At 38.1% G+C, this 21,743-nt stretch overlaps 1 protein-coding gene across 4 annotated transcripts in view; it reads right to left on the bottom strand.

The window, feature by feature from the left end:
- RELCH (RAB11 binding and LisH domain, coiled-coil and HEAT repeat containing) overlaps positions 1-21,743 on the bottom strand; it is a 112,895-nt gene that overhangs the window by 46,628 nt on the left and 44,524 nt on the right. For 3 of the 4 annotated variants that reach the window (XM_054020081.1, XM_054020080.1, XM_054020083.1), the window contains exons 11-16: positions 14,163-14,275; positions 9,111-9,201; positions 6,068-6,139; positions 2,398-2,538; positions 1,371-1,535; positions 444-591 (exon numbers count right to left, since the gene is read on the bottom strand). In XM_054020081.1, coding sequence (XP_053876056.1) covers positions 444-591; positions 1,371-1,535; positions 2,398-2,538; positions 6,068-6,139; positions 9,111-9,201; positions 14,163-14,275 — 730 coding nt within the window. Of the gene's footprint in view, positions 1-443; positions 592-1,370; positions 1,536-2,397; positions 2,539-6,067; positions 6,140-9,110; positions 9,202-14,162; positions 14,276-16,969; positions 17,079-21,743 lie in introns of those variants that run through there. The other variant, XM_054020084.1, reaches the window with a different exon arrangement.

Genomic DNA, 21,743 nt, shown 5'->3' on the forward strand with positions numbered 1-21,743 from the left:
GAGAGAGAGGGGCACAAAGAGAAAAAGGCCATGACAAAGCTTCACAAGCTAGTACTGGGAGCAAATAAGTCTCTCAATTGGCTTGATTACATTAAGGGAAATTCAGACAACTCCAGAGATGTACTACTAAAATAGATTTGCAGTGACACCACATGAAAAAGTTGGAGATTAAAAAAAGGTTCCTGGGTTTGGAAACCTAAAATCACAATGCTAAACATATAGCGAGGTTATATAAAGCTACAAAGTTTACATTATAATTTCCACAGTTTATGTCTACATAAAAACCCTACAGACATATATTTCAAGTAAAATAGTTTCACCTGACCCTCTAGAGTTTCTAGCTTTTTTTCTGTGTATTTAATATTGATTGATATTAGATTTATCAGTTTAACCTTTGCTTGGATTCTAGAGAAAGTTTTCATAGTATTTAATGAATTAGATACCTTCTATCGGTGGCACTTCACCCTGGAGCTTAGCTTTGCTTGTGAAAGGTGCATTCTGTAGTACCAGTGAAAACAGTGAAGGAATCAAGGACTGCAAAGCAGAAAGATACATGTGTAGCTTATGTTCATCCAGCCCATGCTCTCCTTCCTGAAAGATAAGTATAAGGTCTTTTAAGGGTTTTCATATTTTTTGTTGGTTTAATGTCAATTAAATGTCAATTAGATAATGGCAATTCTCTATTCCCTATCACCACAGAATTTCAGTCTCTCTCAAGAAAGTTCAACAGAAACACTCCTTGTACACTCCTTCCATACCTGCAAGAGCAAGATTAATTACTTCACAATGTGTGTGTGTGTGCGCGCGTGTGCACACACGCGTCTACTTCTTTATGTGTTCGAAAAAACCGGAGACAAAAATAAATATGTTTTGTATTTAGTTCTGAAAGTGGTTAGGTTCTATGATCATTCTTATATTCTGAAGGATCTAGATTAATAGTTCAAGAATGGAACTTTCTTACAGGTGCTGGACATGAAATCACAAGCCCACCCATTAGTTGAGAATTCTAAAATACATGATCTGCACTTTTGAGATAAGAACGAGGCCTTTCTATCTTGCTATTTATTTCTTGATAATGTTTTCATTTTACTTTAGTACTATCGATTTTGATTACTTCAGTCCATTTAAATGTTTGTTTCCTACCATTTCCATTAAATTTAGGCATGTTGACTGCAAGGCCTGAAACATAATCCAATTATCTTTTCTTAAGAGCGAAAGCTATGGAATCCCAACATAAAAATCTGAAGAATTCTCCCCACAACCGCTGTAGGAACTGGTATTTTTTTAAGTGATATGAAAATTAAGTGTGCATATCAGATAGAGATACATAGAAAGAAATCTAATTAGAGATGTATGAACTGAACACCTACCCTGAGTAACTTTTCAATCTTATTAAGCAGTGTAGGTATAAGATGCGACTGTAAATTTCCCAGTTCTGTAGTCCAGGCAGCATAGGCGGGTAAAAATACCTGATGTGTTGCACTAACTACTCGTTCTGAGGGATCTCCCAAAGCTGAAAGCAGCAGTTCAAAACCCTGGCAGAACACAGTAAAGCACATATTAGGAATGTTGTGTAGATATTTTTCCAAATGAAGATTACAAAACAGATTATATCTCAAGCAGTGAGGAAATGTGCATTTAGAAGGGTTAGATTACTATCTGTTATTTTAGAGTTATTAAACTGATATAAAAAGTACTTGGCACTGTAATATATGGATGACCTACAAAACTGATACAGATCAGTGACCCTCAAACAAGTAATTTTCTTCCCTTCTTCAGTTTACTCTTTAAAAAAAAAAAAGTGAGTATAAGCTAAATTCCCAGACATTGACAGGGGTGAAGTTAGATAGTTGGTAAAAGACATATGCATAAGAAGATGGATAGAAACAGACTTTAAACACCTGCTTAAAAAAATACAACTGGAAAACATTCTATTCTGAAAATATTCTGCTGCTATTATATAATATAAATACTACACTATATATTTTCTGTACACGCTGTGCTATATATTTTCTGTATTTCATTTCGAAACTTTGCTAGGTCAATTATGATGCCACAAAAGGGGATTATATCTGCAAGTGATTAAAAAGTTGTATTAGAGCCTTAACATATCATGCTTAGGCACTGTTCCTACAGGTTTATGCAGATAAGTATTGGGGCTGAGGTGTAACTACTCTGATGTGAAAAACAGAAGGACAAGTTGACGAAAGTACCCTATATGAAGCTCATCCCTGAGGTACTACAGATAGCTGGAAATGTAACTTTTCCTCCTTTTTTGGTCACAGTGACTAAAATTGTGAGTAATTTACATGAAAAATACTATATTCAAAAGTGTCTGAAGCATGGACACATCGTAACAGGTATTATATACATATGGACTTTAGCCCTGAATGATACCTGTTGGTATTTGTCTGGATCATCTATGTATCCCATGATGATACCGAGGCTTTTGATCACAGCTTCTCGTACAAGATCTGCCTTATCTTCCATTAGCATCTGTTGCAGCATGGAAAGCACCAATGAACTACGAATCTCTTTCTAAATATAAGGAGAAAGATATATCTGTTAAATATGTATATTGAGTAAATACTCTGCACCTATATAGTAACTTCCAAACAATGAAATTTATTCTCACAATACGCTCGTGATTAAGTTAAGTATTATCATCATTTCTACTGGTGAGGATGCTGCAGAGATAGAGCACCAGCGACTTCCACAAGTCCCACTATAAAGTCTACTGTGAATCTAAGCATAGGACCCAAGTCCTCTAACTACCCACTAGAATCATATATTGTGAAGACATGGAAAGCATGTAATAACTTCTTGCTGACTTTTTGGAAGACACATCTAGAAATAATATAAATCATATCCTGGAATGCGATACAACTTTATTAAATGTTGTTAACTCTTAGCCTTTACCATATTGGTCTGATTATAGCAATTTGGGCTACAAAAAAAGTTCAGCATCTAAATTGTGCTATAACATGGTTTAGCCAAGCAGTTGGATGTCAGATTAAAAAACCCTTAGCTTTTAATCTAAAACATTGGTGAACATTAAAAAAGTATTTGCCAACAATTAACATGTAGTAGCATCTGAGATAGAATAGTTCTTCTCTATACCGAATAAGAACACTTTCTTGATATTTCTACCATGATCATTGTGGTATCTGAGCCACTTATAAAAAATAAGTTACAGTTGTAAGACTGATATCACTACTCCTCTAATGGTAGAATTCTTTTTTCAGAATCAATTCATATAGGGCTTGATTCAGAAAAGAGACTATATTTAGGAAAGCACTTAAACATTTGCTTATGTCCCACTGAAAGTAAATCATAGAGATGGGTTTTGCATTTTGTCCTGAAGACCGTGAGAATTTTGGTTATTTTAATGTATTTGTCAGGGTAGGTATGGAGAGGGTGGTAAAATGGACTGCATACCCTGAACTCAACCTCCAGCACCATTTGTCTGATGCTATTCTTTCCCATGTGGACAGAAAATAGAAGAGTGTGTTTCCAAATGGCAGAAGGTACACAGAATGGTGTAGATGCAGTTTGGTTTTGGTGTTCCGGACCCACGACCAGCACATCAAAACTGATGCTTAAATGATAAATGCTTAGTAGCAGCTGCAGAGGAAGCAGGTGGTCTCTTTCTCTGGAACCTTGATTGCTTCCTGGGCAGTTCAAAACATCTCTGGAATTCTGAGAATGAAGTGGGACAGGATCTCTATTGTTTGGGATACACTGTTTGTAGGTGTGTAAATTCGAAGGGATCTTAATGTGACTCTGGAATCTTTAAGAGTATGCAAGGACTCATCAATGGATTCAGTGAACAGCTTTAGCCCATTAAATGGGGAAGATCCTCAACTGTGTTTTGGACCTGCCTTGGGAATCCAGACAGCTGGAGTCAGAATGCCCTTCGCATGACCAATACTGTAGAGATGGATCAAGCAATAGTGTTGGCTGTTACAGGTCTCGTTGGATTCAATGCTCTAGCGCAGTGGTTCTCAAACTTCTTTTTTCGCGGACCACTTGAAAATTGCTGAGGGTCTTGGTGGACCACTTAATGATCTTTCCAAATTCTGTTTGTACCGTTCGCTAACTATCGTAAAGCGCTTTGATAAAAGCACTATATAAAAAAGTAACAATAGATTTTTTTTGTTCTACAAATAAAAGCACACAAATCATTTTAATATCAGTAGTCTTACCTTACTAATGAAATGGATGTGCTCTCTCTCCTCTGCCGTGACAGCCCCCAATCTGGGACTGGGGAGAAGCGGGGTCTCTCCCTCCCGCCGTGGCAGCCCCCAAGCTGGGGCTAGGAAGGAGGGCCATCTCTCCCCAGCAGCCGCAGTCCTGCAGCTGGGGAAAGTTGCCTCTTTCTCTGGCCGCCGCAGCCTTGCACGTCCAAAATTCTCCCCTATTCTACTGACAATCTTTTGTAACCTATTAACAAGGGAGACTCCAATTCCTCCGAAACAAACTCTAGAGATTTTGAACTCCTGGGGTACCAGGTGGGCTTGGAGAATGGGGCCCTGTGCTACTATCAGTACCGAGCGTATAAGTTGATCTGGAAAGTCCCTTCTAGCCAAATTAGTCGGTACAGATGAGGATGCCTAGAGAGGCACCAAGACTGTATGAGAAGTGTAGCATCTTCTTGGTACCAATGCAGTTTTAGGGGGTCAATTTTGATACACACAATACTGAAGGAGTTATGGGCACTGTTCTCTTAGAACTGGAATGCTTAGATTCTTCTCTTGTTGCAGTGTTCTGCTTCTGTGATGTCAAAAGTTTTGGTACCGAGGCATGCTTGTTGCCCTTATTCTCAGAGGAGCCTGAAACTCCGGACAGGATGTTGGTACCAACAGCATCTGGTTCCTCAGCTGTACCCAGAGTGGGCAAGAGGTCTCTGTGGCAGTCTTACTTTGTAAGGACCAAGGTGGGTTTTCTTTTGTTCTTGGCTCCTCTTTCTATGGGTCTTCATGGATTTACCTCAGGTAGACCTAAGTGAACGTACCGAAGTTGAGGGGGCATTGTGTTCACTCAGACTGATGCCCGAGGGGGCAGGGAAGTGTCTCCTGGTCTGGAGCTGAGGCCAGCTGGAGGAAACGCTCCATTGTTAAGAGTCTTGATTTTATCACTGATTCTACCTTGCCCTGCCTTTAAAAGCGGAGCAAATGGAGCACTTTTGTGGGATACAGGACTTTCTCAAACAGCGAATACAATGGGAATGCATGTCACTGACCCAGACGGCTTCCCAGCAAGAGACATGCCATTTGGAGCTCAGAGAGCCTGGCAATGGTTATCTAGATAGGATAAGGTCCCACCCAAAAGGGGAATGGGAACAAAAGAAACTCCCCCTAAACCACTTCTTAAAATAAAATAAGTAATAAAGAAAGATAGTAAGGCACACTAACACTGTTCTCAGGCCAAGGCAGCTGAGAAGGAAACGTGGGTGATTTGCCCATGCAGCCCCATAGAGCCTCAGAGCAGGGCCAAGGAAGCATAGGGCTTAGGCATGGGCCAAATGGGCTCTGCCACCAAAAGTTTCCAATTAAAGGTGCAAATGGTGTGAGCACACCTGACGTGGAGCACCTATAATGGAGCACTTCTATAGTCAAAGAAGAATACATGTTACCACCAACATCTATGCATCTGCACACATCATCTCTCAAGATATTTTTCCCCTTTGAATATGAAAGTGGTAAGTGATAGGGTAACCGTCAAAGCCACTTGTTCAGGGGTGGCCAAACCGTGGCTCGTGAGCCACATGCGGCTCTTTTACAGTTAAAGTGAGGCTCGTGGCGCACCCCCTCCTTCCATTCTCTGCCTATCAGGCTGGGGGAAGGGGAAGTCAGGACTCCTGCCCTGCAGTGGGGTGGTGGGTCTAGGGGCTTCTGTTCCGGGGGGAGAAGAGTCTCAGGGTTCAGCAGAAGTGGGACTGAAGCCGCAAGCCCTGGCAAGCTCGCCCCATCTCTCAAACTTCTGAAGATTGTTTGGCCACCCCTGCTATATATTTTCCTCTTACTTTCTAACGAACAAAGTATTAGCAATAAATACAAATACTTACAGGAAGATAAGGTGCTAGAGCTCCACAGGACTCTGCCACTAGTAATCGTCTCTCTGGATATTTGTGATTGATCTGGTGAAGAGAAATAGAATGTTTACTTATTCTACAGTAACTGTGGTTCTTTAAGCTGTTGTCAGTGGGGATTCCCCACTATAAGCACACATGAGCCTCAGGCATGCAATATCAGATGTTTTTGAATAGCAGTGTCCAACGGGGCCGGGGAATGAAGAATATCAGCAGTATCAGCCAAACAATGATTGTAGTACCTCTCTCTCAAACCTGATAGCTGCTAAATCAGCTAAGTCCAAGGCTTAGTGTTTGATAAGGGTCAGCGGATTACTCCACACTATCACCTTACAGATTTCTGAAGTTGGTGGAGAATCTTGCTTGCACTCTGGTGCAGTGGGCATGGAAGTTTGTTGGGAAAAGTACACCAGTCAGCTGGTAACATAAAAAATATATATAATTTATTTTTTGGTGAAGAGATAGCTTGATCTTTAGAGTGCCTACCTATGGCTAGAAAGAGACAGGGTAACAATATAAATGGGTTAGTTCTGTTGATCCTGGCTTGTGTCAGCACGCTCAGGATACCAAAGAGCTTGTGAGACTTTTCTTGCATGAATGTAGTCTGAATGTCCAGCGTCTCCGCAATTTGAGACAGGAGGTCCTGGAAATCTTTGAAGTCCTCTGTTGCTGCTGGTGCTACTACTGCATCCAGTGAAGAGGATTCGTTGGGAGATGACGAGGGGTGTCACTGTCCCTCTATCATCTCCTTTTCCAGTGGGTCTGGATCCATGTCTGGTTTTGGTGTGTGGTGCCACCAGAGTGCGTGATCTCTTCCTTTTCCCAGAAATGGGGTGAGGCTAATCTGCTCTGACATATAGGTGGACAGTCTCCAATAAGACCATTGGGATCTATGTAGCATACTATAAGTGTATTGGCATAGTGAGATTGGTTAGCCAAGTACCACTCCTGCACAGGCACTCTGAATGGGGCTCCTTGATACCCTTCTTTGCATCATTCTCTGATGGCAAGGGAGAGTGATTTTGCTTGATGTTGGAAACAAGGAATTACTTAGCAATGGCAAAGAGTAGTATCCCTTCTTTAAAAGGTAGCATACCAGGAACATCTCTGGAGACGATACAGACACCTCTATTGCATATCCCAGGTCCTTGCTCAGCTCAGTCATGGGAATCAATACCGGAATTGGTGCTGGGTCTCTCGCCCTGACTGACTGCCTGGGGCTTTGCCCTTGTTGGGAGTGATATCTCATGTTCTCCTTCTGGGATTTCCCTTTGGTCTTGGAGTCGTTTAGCTTGGTCTGACTGAGTTGGGGTCCCATTTAGGAGCGGGTGTAGGTACCAAGTTTAACGACTGAGGTGCTCGTTTTGAGGCAGTTAGTATAGGAGCTAGAGTAGCCTGTACTCGGACAGTCAACACTGAGGCAGTGTCTGTCAACTCTGCCAGTGCCCTCTTGGCCTTCCCTTCCACTGCCTGAACCCACCCCATGATGTGTGCTCCAGGAAGCGCTAGCCAATGGTAGTTTATCTGGCTTTGCTCTGGTCGTAACTGTCACTCCAAAAGTGACCCGCATGGACTTTTTCAAACAGATGTAGCTTGAGCAGAGAATCACTGGACTCGCAGGTCCTGACAGAGAAGAACTTACATATAGAGCACATGTCCAAGATGCTGCTCTCTCTCAGGCAGGAGAGTCACTATCTTTGATTAGGAACAGTCTGTTGCAGGATGGACAGGATTTGAAACCTGAGGTTTCATGTATTCTGCCATGGGAGATGGTGCCTGGCACGAAGTGCCTCACGCTGCTGTACAGGAAGATGTACAGCGGAATCAACAGACTGAAACTAAGATTTTTGTCATCCAATAGATTGGAAAAGAACTAGTTTATGAGTCTCTGAAGAGAGTCAGAGGGTCAGGCACTTGCTGGATTCTATCTTCCTGCCATGGTGGTAAGAGGGAACTGAGCCATGCCATCTTTTATGCCTTCATGCAGGAGCACAAGGAATCACAGGGTGTATGTGCGGTCCTCAGACACTGCTATTCAAAAAAATAAAGCTTGGGTTCACGAGGCACATCTGCACCTACAGTGGGACCTACACCAACATACCTGAAGAACAATACATCTCATTACTTCCCATTAAAAGCTTTTTTGCCCAGCTTCATATCTACTTTAATACTAAAATTGTTCTGTTGCAATCCTAGAGTGTTAGGCTCTTAAAAATTAGAGATTTTTAATTATAATGAACACACTCGGAGTATCAGATGACACATCATTGACGAAAATTGATTGAAATATTCTTCCAATTAATATTTAAGGTATGGGATTTAGAGAATCATATATTGGAAATGATAATTTACATACTTGAAATGCAAGTTCCGATTCCCTGTAATGCATGTTCTACAAAGCATAATTTGCATTTTAATAAGTTATTTTTCTGTAGTATATTACAGATGACTAGACCCCCCCTCCCCAATTCTCTTTGACTGGCTTCCTTTTTCTTGGCTCTTGCACTATCAATGCTGCACAAAAATATGTTATCAAATAAGATGGAAGTGTCTCCATACATCAAAAATATTTTCAGAACATAAAAATGGGCCATACTGGGTGAGTACAATGGCCCATTTAGGCTAGCGTTCTGTTTTCCAACAGTGACCAGTGCCAGGTGCTTCAGAGGGAATGAACAGAACAGGGCAATTATTAAGTAATCTATCCCCTCTTGTCTAGTCCCAGCATGTAGCAGTCAGAGGTTTAGGGATACTCAGAGAATGGGGCTGCTTCCCTGACCATCTTGGCTAACAATCACTGATGGACCTATCCTCCATGAACATATCCAATTCTTTTTTGAACCCTGTTATATTTTTGGCCTTCGCAACATCCCCTGACAATGAGTTCCACAGGATGACTGTGCATTGTGTGAAGAAATACTTCCTTGTTTGTTTTAAATCTGCATAATAAGCAGGTTTAAAACAAATCCTTAGTAAACTGCAGAAAATCTGAATATTTCATGCTTACAACAGTAGTTACCTGTTCCCAACACTGTGGTAAGAGCTCAGCTTCTACACGTGTTGGTCCAACATGTCGAGCAAATGCCACACAACCAGTCAATATCATCTGTCTGAAAAACATCAAAATCTTAAACTTGTTTACACTGTAAGTGTTTTCCTACAATAAATATTTTATGCCTCCATTTTATATCTTCTTTTTAGGAAAAGCAGATACAATAGGCTGAAAGGATTATTTAGAGCAGTGGTCCTCAACCAGAGGTCTGGGGCCCCGTGAGCAGGCTTTAGGGGGTCCACCAAGCAGGGCCAGCATTAAACTCTCTGGGGCCCAGAGCAGAAAGTTGAAGCCCCACTGCATGGGTCTGAAGCCCAGAACCCTGAGCCCTGTGATCCTGGGTTGAATCAAAGTGAGCAATGTAGCTTCATTAGGCCCCCCTGTGGTGTGGGCTCCAGGCAATTGCCCTGTTTGCTACCCCCTAATGCTGACCCTGGCTTTTATATGCAGAAAAATAACAGTTATTGTGGCACACGTGGGCCATGGAATTTTTATAGCATGTTGAGGGGGGCCTCAGAAAGAAAACCGCTGAGAACCTATGATTTAGAGGATACCTATTCTCAGATATACATTATCAATAATTAAGCCCCCTTACTATGTGTTAGTTTTCTAATATGGTTAGAATATCAATGCATTAGTAAAGTAAGTGCACTACTACATAACATTTTGTGCCTTAAATGCTTGACGAACCTTGTTAATAGCAGTAACTGAATCTTCCTTGAGAAGTGGCTTCATGAAATATACATACACACACTTTTTATTTTTAGGTGGATAAAATTCTGGTTCACAATATGTGGACTCAATTCTTGTCAGTAGGCTGGTAAGAGTAATTATAACTTGGAAGTCTGGAATTTTATGTTTCAAGAACTTAAACATTTGCAAAATAATTGTTTTGTCTAACTTTGAAAGTAGAGAATGTTAATATTTTACTGTTGTGATGGTATAATATGTCAGACTATGGATTAAGGCGGACGTGGAAAAGCTATTCGTAACAGAAGTATTTGTTAGTGTTTTCTGAAAATGGTCAGCTCAAATAAAGTAAATCTAAAGTTACTAGGAAGTTTTTATTTAATCTACTGCTTTTGACACAAAATTGGTCACATGGGCTTTTAAAAGAATGATCCTATTACTCAGTCAGAAAGGTATCTGAAATCTTCAGAAGTACTCAAGTTTGTAAAAGGTTGACAAAACTATGACTCATTAGAGAACTTGAACAGACTATGCAATCACTTTAGTTTAAAAACTTCAAGAGCAGAAATCTGAATTTCTTCAGGGAGCTCTATCCATACACCCAGTTTACAAAAGCAAAAAACTATTCCTCCCCAGAGCTGCAAGAATGTTATATATTTCAAGTTTTTACTGCAAAAGGTTTGATTAAGTTTTACCTCCTTCCTATGGCTCTTGATTACCAGTTGAATGGCTACACCTACATCCAGAAAAATCCATTTTAAAATGTAAAGCTAGCTCATGATGCACCATGCAAGTAGGAGGATAGGAAAATTCTTCAAAAACCACTTGGGGATACCAGAGCCTCAATGCAATATTTTCCAATATTTGAGTTCAAGTTTAACTGTGGTTTCAATAATCTTCTCCTTTTCTAATGATGTACATATAGAACCAGAATCTATGCAGTGTGTGTATGTGCTGCCTAACCCTTTAAAGAGGAGGTGTGGACAGAGACTTAAGAGACAGAACAATGGTGCGACATCAGTAAGGAAGTATTTTTGACATCTGAATACAGAAGAAACAAGAGGTTCAAGTCACAAGCACCTGTGGATTCTCCTTAGCTAGCACTTGTGACATTCCAACTTCTACTTAATTAGACACCTTATCTTGCTACAATTTTGCCTATTTTTGCATGAGTTGATAAGATTGGGGTTGTATTAATTTTGTAAGTAATATACTGATTACATTCATAGCTGCTCTTCATAGAATGTTACATTCTACTAACCATGTCAGCAGCCAAAATAAATCTGTACATTTTAACACCTTAGCATAGAATATAATACCATCCCTTCAGTAAGTTTACCATTCTCCTTGTGAATTTACACATTTACTGAAACAATCAAGAATGCATCAATTTATGATGTTAATTATTGTCATGCCTACACATTCTTGATGCAGTTCACAATATGTCCTTAAGGTTGAAAGGCAGGGGTTCTGCTGGTTATTTCTCACCTACATATTAATCCATCACCCAGTCCTCCAAAAAGGAGAGATACATCCATATCAGAATGATTTCACGAAGGGAATGTTACATATTAAGGAAAGTAAGGAATGGTGGGAAAAACCTACTGCCAGAGTGAACTGGTTTTCTTCTTTAGTTTCTACTACATACAATAGACCTTCAAAGTTAAGGAAGGGGATAAAAGGAAAGGGAATTATTAAAGAAGAATCAAGCTAGTCAAAACTGATCTCTAGGAGAGATGCAGTAATGATCTTCCCCAAAGAATCTTAAGATTGAGATATGACAAAATAGCAAGGCAGCTTGCAAGTGACTTCCGTTGGTTCTTCTTTCAGCTTGAACCGCACAGCTGCACCTCAACATAAAGAGAGTATACGGATGAAAAGTTTCACTGCAGTATCAGAATATGCAGTTGTGATAGAACTTGAATACAGCAGGTCTGGACTTTGTGCTGGAAGTGTGTCAATACTAGGAAGGGATATTTTATGTTTTTAACTCAGCTGTTCACCTGAAACCAATTCTGTGCCCTCCTAACCTTGCAACCAAGTTAGCTCAGGATCCAAAAGTGTCTTATGAGGTTGGAAACTGAGTTTTAATACACACTTCAAAAGGGAATATGTAAATAGGAGTTTCCTGAAACTGTCTTTGAAGTCAATATGAAAGGCACCCAAAAGCAACTTTAAAATTGTCAAGAAATGGAAGCTTGAAATAGTTTCCATACAGATATTTAATAAATATTTGGTAAAACCTATACACTCTTGTATATACAGCTTCACTGCTCTTAAGAATAAACTAAAACAAGCGTTTCCATGTATGTATGTATGTATGATGAATACATACAATGTGGTGGCAACATGTCTATGGGCTAATGTGCTTATTACCCATGGATAGTGTGTACACAGTCAAGCATACGTAATTAAAGCCTCTGTCAGTTACACTATATAGTTAGTATGTAATAAGTATAATTCACCAATGTTCAACTAGCTATTAACAGTTCAATGATAAATGGGATCACACTATAGCATGTCAAGGTCACATTTCACCTTATCTTTTTATCTAAATAAAAAATTGAAGTAAACCTGCTGAACTGATACACCAACCCCCCAAGGCACTTATGAAAGTCCATCCATTACCCTTCTGAGATATTGTATACTTTAGGTCTCTATACAGTGGTTGATCTTGAGTAGCATATGAACACTATATCTAACAGAGCAGACTGACACCACCATTTCAAATCATTATGTCTGAATGGTTTTGACTATTTTCACTTGCATGATCCTACTGACAAGTGGTTGTACACCATTATACATAATACAAATAAAATTTGGGTAAAATGTTGACAGTGGAGTCAATGTTGAAGAGAAAACACTTTCCTGCTTGCACTCAGAACCTTATTTTGATTTGGGTTCATACATGTGTTAGGATTCTAGGGATGTAAAATTTAGGATTTAATTTGACAACTGAAGTTTGAATACAGAGATCAGCTAATCAGCAGAGTATTAGAATGTTTACTAACTTTACTTTTAAGATATGAACTTTGTTGGATGGTATTGTGGAAATATTTTTTCTGATATTTTCTGCTGGAAAATTGACACCTGAAATGTTAAGATATCACTCCATATTTTATAGTAAAAGGCTGAATGTGAAAGTTTAAGCAAAATATTGTTGGTTCACTTCACTTTTATTAGCTGGAAATCAGATGTCTGGTTATAGCTGTAAAGAGGCTCCCAGAAACTCGGCTTGATAAACTGCAATATTTGGATCACAAATGACTAAAATCTTACAACAAAATTGTGCAGCTCTATATATTAAAAAAGTACAGAATAATGTTAGCAACACAAATTGTATTGGGACATCCAAAACTTTTTAGCTGAGAGCACTGTACATTTTGGAGGTGGGATTCACATGCCTGAAGATCCTGAAAAGGAACAAGGACTCACCCTTTACATACAGACTTTCGGAGACCCTGTGACGTATGAAGCAATTTCAAAAACAAAAGAGAAATGTTCCAGACAAACGCTTATGAAAAATCTTTCCACTATTAAAGAAGGAAACATACCAGCCAGAGTACTATCTTTCAACCTTAAGGATAATCTTAACAGGAGAGTAAAAGGGAACACAAAGCAATACTTCCTGAGTACTACTTAATAGAGAACTGAAGTTTAAAACAAAAAACAAAAAAAAACATTATATGAGAGCCTAAATCATTATCACAACACATATATAAAGCTAAGAACTACAAACAAACAGTTTCAAGATTAAGTGAAAAACGTCTTACCTGCCAAAACCAGACTTTAGACCCTAAGTTTTCTGAAATTTTCTTGGAACAGCTGACATCACTGATCCCTGAAGAGCAGGAACTGCTTTCCTAACACTACTTTAGGTGTCAGTGAAGTCATTAAATATTGGAGAGAAACTAAGGACCTAGGGGTCTTGACAGGTAAGCGATGAAGGAACTAGTTTTAAAAGACTGGCATATCAATATATCTCCACAAGTATTAGACTTATGATCTTAAGCTTATTTTAAAAAACATTTCAGTTCACCTTTTTTCTTAAAGGAACTGAAGTATTATACTGAAGTTTGCAGAGTATATTCTTACATTTCAGTAACTATAAATTACACATGAAAGTGCAGGTCATAGAAATGGAAAGTCCCGAAGTCCAAATGAGTTTGTTAATACAATGTGAACTGAATGGGGGGGGGGGGGGGAGGGGGAAATCAATCAATAGCCCTCTAAGAGTATCCAGTTTCCATTAAACCTACTTCTTTGTCAAAAGAAAAAAGTACCCCTCGCCCCGGCCCAACGCACACACACACACACACACACACACACCTTTGCTCATCATCTGGTCGTTTGATCAAATTGAACAGTATGTGTAGGAGCTGATCTCTCTCTTTGGGTTCAGGATGGAGGCAGGCTGTACACAGTATGAGTGGGATCAATTCCTAAAAAAAATTGTGAGTGGAGGAAAAACCAAACAAAGTAAAATGCTTTGGGAAAATAGTCATTAATGGCAAAAGAAAGTGAACAGATATCTAGCCACACAATAGAAAAACAAATACAGAAGACATTTTAATTGAAGTCTCTCTCTTATAAAGTGACCTGAAAATGTTAAAAGACCTAAGAAAATTATATGCTAAATGCCTCCTTGTCATGATTTGGGGAATTCAGCACATAAAATTTAAAACCCTACCAAGATTATTAGTACACCTCTACCGTGATACAACTCTGTCCTCGGGAGCCAAAAAATCTTACCGCGTTATAGGTGAAACCGCGTTATATTGAACTTGCTTTGATCCACCAGAGTGCGCAGCCCCGCCCCCCCCCGGAGCACTGATTTTCCGCATTATATCCAAATTCGTGTTATATCAGGTCGCATTATATCGGAGTAGAGGTGTATTAACATTTGCAGCTCACCTCTATTAATAATTCTAGGATAGTGATGGTTAAAGTTTAATTTACATTATCTGCAGGAACTTTTAATCAATTGAACAAAAGTTAGCTTTAAAACTTTTTAACCTACACAAAGCTCATTCTGAGAGGTTAATTGTGTCAACATGGAGTTAAAGAGAAAAAGAGTGCCCCATTCACGTTAGCCACTCACACAATTCTGTATGTACATTTGAATCAAAGTGTCAAAGCAATATGTGGGTGCAGGAATTTGCACAGATATGCCCCTATGGTATTTATATGAAGTACAGTATGCTTTTAAAAAGAAGATTTTTCAATAAAAAGGAAAAATTTGAAATTGAATTATCTTCCCAGAGCAATAAAATTCCCACAGAAACAAGCTTCTGTTTAAAAACACACTGTGAAAAACCTTAAATGAAAAGAAAAAAAGGCAGTTCACAGTTGTAGGAACCTCTTTCCTTTCTTCAAAATCTGATGATTTTCATTCTCAGAGGAAACAGTTTTTAAAAATATGGACTGGAAATCCCTTTCCTTGACCTCAGTCATCTTAGGCCCCCACTTGGAAACAGCACAACAGCTACCTAATTCAAAATGAAGGTTAGGGAGAGAAACTTCATGGCAGGGTAGATAGAGAAAGAAGTGTCTGCTGAGATAATATCATTAAGAAATGAAAAGGGCTCGTAACATGCAAGTAATTCATTTTTCCCCTTTGGTGTGCTCATTCAGCAAGTTTTTAGATTATTCTTGCTTGCTCTTCATTGCTTGTTAAAGAACAGAAATTGGAAGATACTGCTGCTCTAGTAACTTTGCATGGAGACTTGAGTTTCTGCTTGATTCAGACTTTTTGAATGGGAGCTTTTCCTAATTCAATAAATGACACTGATGGACTAGAGCTATGATGGGAAGGATAAGATTGCAATGATACAAGCTCACTTTTCTTGATTTTTCAATTCTCTACTGACAGTAGATTTTACTTTTAAAATTGTGAGTGTTGTACAAATTGGCCAATTCCTGACAATGGCAGAGCTATCTTTGCAGTTTGATTTGTGAGCCAAATTTAATAAAAATGTTTTGCAGCTTTTCACCTGAGGATTTCAGCGAGACATTAAATACACATCACTGAGGTACTGCAGGTAAAATTTATTCCAAATGAGGTACAGCTTGGGGAACTATAAGTAAAACAGGTTCTTATTCATACAGACTGGAGGGGATATGGGAGTGTCTCATCTACTCTTGCAAAATCCAAAGGAGAGAGTGGGGGTAGATAACGAGCAGGTTTGGCCAGTTTGCTATTTCCTTTACTACATGTGTCAGATAATGACGTGACCAGGTACTTTTTATAGCCCAAGACAGAAATACGTGCACTTTGTTAAAGTTACCTTTTATGTAATTAGCTTTTGTGCTATACCCCATTGCAACTTTCTTCCTTTGAAGATTCATTCCCTTCTAGAACTCGATGCTAGATTTTATTTTATATACTAAAGACTCTGGGATTTTGCCCCATTTAAAATTCTGATTTTTTTTTTAAGAGTTTGTTATATATTTTTGTTTTGTACTGCATAAAGGAAAAATAAGCATCTGATTTCCTATCTTGATGCAGTGGATTCTAAAACGGTATTACAAAAAACAAACAGATTTTACCATGATGGCTGTCATATTTCCCCTTCAAAAAAAATGTTAGTTTGTATTAATAAACTATACAGCAATTTGGGATCTCTTCGGGACAATAAAATTGGATCAGATTTTGTAGTATGTAGGATATAATTTCCCTACAATGGGTATTGGAAAGACCTTTATATATTTAAAAAAAAATCCTGGTCTCATTTCCTGCATTCTGCCATATGCCAATGTTATCTTGATACTCTGCCCATTAATTCTTCAGCTTTCCTTGACCTGTGTAGAAGAATATTTAGTTTTCTTTAAAAACTATTGAGAATGGAGTTTTTAGCATGCTGGATCTTTTACTGTTATGATGGTTTACTGGAGAGATGAAGAATTGTGGAGTTTCTACTCTTCTGGCTAATCTAAGTGCCCAGAGAAAAATCTCTCTTTCTACATTGGGGGGGGGGGGGAATTAACTGAAAAATTTGATAAAAATCATCATTTATAAATTGAATGGGTATCACAGGCCACTAATACACACCTAGATATTATCTTACTCTTGTATGGAAGACTGATGAGGAACCTAAAACCATTGACATGGGGCAGATACAAGGCTAATTCTTTACCTTGCAGAAAGCTGGTTATTATAGCAGATGGAATTAGTTGTGTTTCCTTGTCCATTGGTCACATTCTTTCGTGCATACTATGGGAGAATCGAGCGTTCTCTGCATCGTTGCATCAGTGCTTCTATACTTCCTTCTATTAAGGGGAGTGGAGAAACAGTGAGAAATCTTCTTGAGTAGTGGTATCCTATTGTGTTTTCCTGTATAATTAATGGAAGGGAGACGAGTGGAAAGGTACAAGTGGAGGTAAGAGGTGATTTCCTGTGGGGGATGCGAGGAGTTAAATAGTTGCTGCATGTGGATAGCACAGGACAAGTGAAGTCTCTCAAAGTCTTGAAAAATGGCTGATCCTTTTCCAGTCAATTAGAAAAAAGAAGGGAGAAAACAGTTGTACAGGAGTGGTTATCCTACAGGCAGAAACTTCTTTCTATCACTAGCTCTTATGTTTTGGATGGATATTTATTCAGTAAAGACCATAAGCATCTAAGATTTTTGATTTGCAACAATGGCACAGTAAATGTTTTAGAAAATGTTACATTTTCCAAGCAGGAAACACACACAGCCAAGTTTCTAGGCTACTAATTTCAACAAAAAACGTTAGAGAAAGTTGTTTAGCACTATGGAGACTATATAGTGCCTAACAGTCAAGGAAAGGGACTTCCAGTGTTATTAAAAATAATCTTTTGCCTTCCTCAGGAAGGAATACCACTTGTGCTGAAGATAAAATGCGAGAAGATTGTGATTTTCAAAGATTTTTCCTACTTTCTTCATCTGCTCTATACTAGGGGTCCTCAATGCCCCTGTTCAACCCTGATAAGTCCCTCCTTTCTGCACTCTCTCTAGCTAAAGAGGACTGGATTAAACTTTTATTGATGCCAGTCAACACTACCAAAAGAGGTGGTTTTCAGAAGTGAGAAACTTCTCCCTTTAGATTGCTGAGCACACTGTCACTACCCAGCTCCCAACACCTGTGACATGAGAATGCGACTGGAAATGTAACATCACATGTCAGAGGCCTGGTCTTCAATGCTAAGAAAAGGTATGTTTTTATCAGAGGATAACACAGTGAAGACAAGGCACATTAGTTTTATCACAAAGTAAAACTAGGTGATGTCAATGCTTTAGTCCCACCAGTGACTGATCTTGCCTAGTTTACCTCATGGTAAAACTAACGTGCCTTGTCTTTAGTGTTTTTACCTCAGGATAGGATGGGAACCATATTTTTTAGATTTCTCTACTCATGTATGTTTACATTCTCAAACGATGTTGTATGCAAATTTTTTGCTGAAACTCCTTTAAAAAAGGGGTAGAGGAAATAAAACCTGCTTGATTGTAATAACTGAAATAATTGCAGTGTATAAGACACTACTGATATCCTTGTGCTAGTGTTTCACATATATTTGTATCTCTACACCTTCGTGGTAGTTTTTTTGATGAATGCATGATTAAATTGTGGCATTCAACATGCGGGGAGGTATGTCACATTTATTTTACTGAGAAGACCAAATTACATTCCTAATTATGGCTCATGGGCTGGTAACACTATCCACTAATCCACATGAAGTCTGTCATGGAGGTCACTAGAAGGTTTGCACATAAGTTAAAGAGTCCGTGGGGAAAAAACTGATATAGGATACTTATGACTACTTATTTACATCCTTTGTTTGTGTGTTGTTTATGCATACAGCTGTGGTAACTAAGCGAGCAAAATTCAACTTTGCTCAGATTTATTTATTAATATATACATTTCAAAAGGAAAATAACCCCATTAAAGGATCAAGTTTCACAGGTAACATAACACTGAAATGGGATGCTTCATACCTCTCAAAGCTATTTCTGCCTAAGACAGTTATATTTGCTCATATTTATAGGGTGATATTAGAGGATGAGGGAGGCAAGCACATTAAGCAGAGAAGAACCAGTCTACAGGCTGGGAGTTTGACAATCCTGTACTATACTGAAACAAACTCAAATACATTACATAAATATCAATATGTATCTGGAAATACGTGTATTATTAAGTCTGCATCTGGGCACATGCTTAAAAACATTTGATGCAAACATGACTATTTTTTGTTATTTAAACTACTCCAAAATTTTAATTTCGGATTTGAGACCCCAACGTTAGGCACCCATAGCTATATTTATGAATCAAGTAAGTAGCCAGATTGTCAGGTTAGTGTATTATCTCTGAAAATCTAGCCACTTATTTAGATGCTTAGATTTTTATACCACATTTTGAAAGTTTTAAAACAATTCCAATATTTTAATCAGACTTCCAAAACACACAGATTAGGTTGAAGAAGATAAAAAGATTTCAGCCCATATGAATTTTGTTTTCAGAATTAAGTGCCTGAAAAAGGCTGAGAATGAAAAAGTGTCTCAACACCTCTGTAAATAGTAGCTTCTACATCTTCATGCAAATATCTTTTTAAATATACAGTATATTTTACGTTCTTTTCCCAGATTGTCAAGATTGGCACCCCTTCTACATTGGTTGTTCTGTAAGATCTCAGCATTGCATTTCCTCCCCATTTTCATAAAAAGAAAATAATTAGCAACACCAGAGTTGCATTCTGCAGAAATCAACTTCACACAAGACAGCAACATGCTGTAAGAAAATGTGAGAAGATTCAATAAATCATTGATTGCAGTGTCTGTATAGCTGTTTTTGCTGCCCTCTGTAGGTTACATGGAACCTTGTTTGAAGAGAATGATTTAAAAAAAGTTGGGCACAGTGGTTTGGTAATTTGAATTAAAAATGTTTGTTTTTAAGAGATAAGGGAAAAAAACAAAACAAAGCAGAAGACTCAAAGACATATCTTTGAAAGGTAATGAGCTGTATCTCTCTCCCTCAATTCTGTAAAAATTGTATGTACACAGACTTACAGACCACCAAAATCTTTGCCGTTAACCTACAGTTACTAAAACAATGCAGTATGCTAATTTAAAGGTATGAAGGTTCAAGTACAGCTTATTCATTTTTAATTAAAAAGAAGAGCAGTAAGATCCTGATGCTACAGCCAAAGGGCTTTCTCCTGTCTGCACTCTGCTCAGAGAACTCCCATTGCAGTCAACGGGGCAGCATACACACAGCAATGTCAGGATCAGTGCCACAGTTCAACACAGGGAACTATTTATATTTATGTCTTGTAAAGCGTGAGAAAAATTTTGAGTTTTGACTAAATCTGCATTGAGTACTTTCTTACTCAAGTGTTTAAAGAGATATCGCTGTTCCCTAGCTATGATTTAGTCAAAGAAATCTCATTTTGTGGTATTATTGCTAGCCAAATATTTTGGGCCTTCAGTAGATACCAGGAAGCATAAGACACTAAAAATGCTAATGGCCACTACTATAATATTAATATTCATAAAACTACTGATGTTAATCTATATTCATCTTTCCTCTAGATTCCAGGATCCTACCTCAGAGAATGCTGCACTGAAGAAACTATTGTCTTAATACGCATTACAGCAAAAGTTTTAATGAAATATATAGCATAAACTCTCCATGCAATACAGTTACAATTTTCTTGTAAAGTCTTCAACCATATTGAAAAGAAGCACTCTGAAGTGACTTTTTTTAATGCAAGAATGTATTTCATCATTTATTCCTTTAGATTTTGCAAGAATAAAGTAGGTAGGAAATAGGCTAAACAGGTTAGAAAAATATTAACGCATAACACTGCTTATGCTACAAGCTATGAAAAGAAGCTGGAGTACCTGCCAAGCAGAACTGCAAATATCAGAAATTAAGCACTGATCCTGGCACATTCCACAGAATTATTTTGCAATGGTATTTTAACAGAAGCATCATTATACAGAACATTCAATAAAAAGACTTTCCTGGGATAATTTTTCTGAAACTTTCAGATGCCATGCATCTTGGTATTGCACTATAATCAACCACAGAAAACTACTCAATTTACAGAAACTTATGTCACTCAAGGATCAGTACAAATTTCTTGATTTAAATATTTTTCAATAAAGCCTTTTATGGGTTTAAGCCAAGTGCATTACTATAAACCTACCATACTGTAGGTCCCATAGATAAAGACTAAAACTGAATGTCATTATTGGAATAGTGAACATTCTCCCTCAGATATTTTAAAAAAGACCAAACCTTACCTCCAAGTATTAAAAATCAAACTGTCTATTGCTTGACTTTTTTGTAGTTGTGATTATGTGTAACATTTACAATGAAGTCATAATGCAAACATCCACATCAGGGTTGTCTACCTTCCTTTACTCTATTGGAGTTTGCCACAGTATCCATGATTATGTAGAACCCCAAGTCTATTTATAGTCAAGATTAATAGGACATCTTCATTTAATTTTAAATGATTATTACAGATTTAAAACAAACACTGTATGGAAGATTCGTTTAATATTGAAAAAGATTGAATAGTAATTTCTTCCACATAAAGTTAAATTGTTGAATAATAAATTGAAATGTTTATACTAAAAGTATTTCACGTTCCAAATGAACTTGTCAATCCTTGCTACCTTTTGAGATAGACAAAGTAATCCCATATTGTAATATCAATAGATTTGAATCCCAACTGCTTCAAAAAGAATACTCATTAATAATAGGCCTATCTAATATAAAACATCAAAGTTCGTGACAAACAGATGGACCTACAGTAACAGTTAAGTCTTGCAGAATGCTAATGGGTGTCTTAAGCATAGAAGGAAATATTATGATACACCATGCAGTTTTACTGAACTCACCTGACAGAGGTGTAAAACCATTCTCTAGGAGCAGAGATGCATGCAC

This window comes from Malaclemys terrapin, chromosome 2 (genome assembly GCF_027887155.1).
Source record: "Malaclemys terrapin pileata isolate rMalTer1 chromosome 2, rMalTer1.hap1, whole genome shotgun sequence".
NCBI classification, from domain to species: Eukaryota; Metazoa; Chordata; order Testudines; family Emydidae; genus Malaclemys; species Malaclemys terrapin.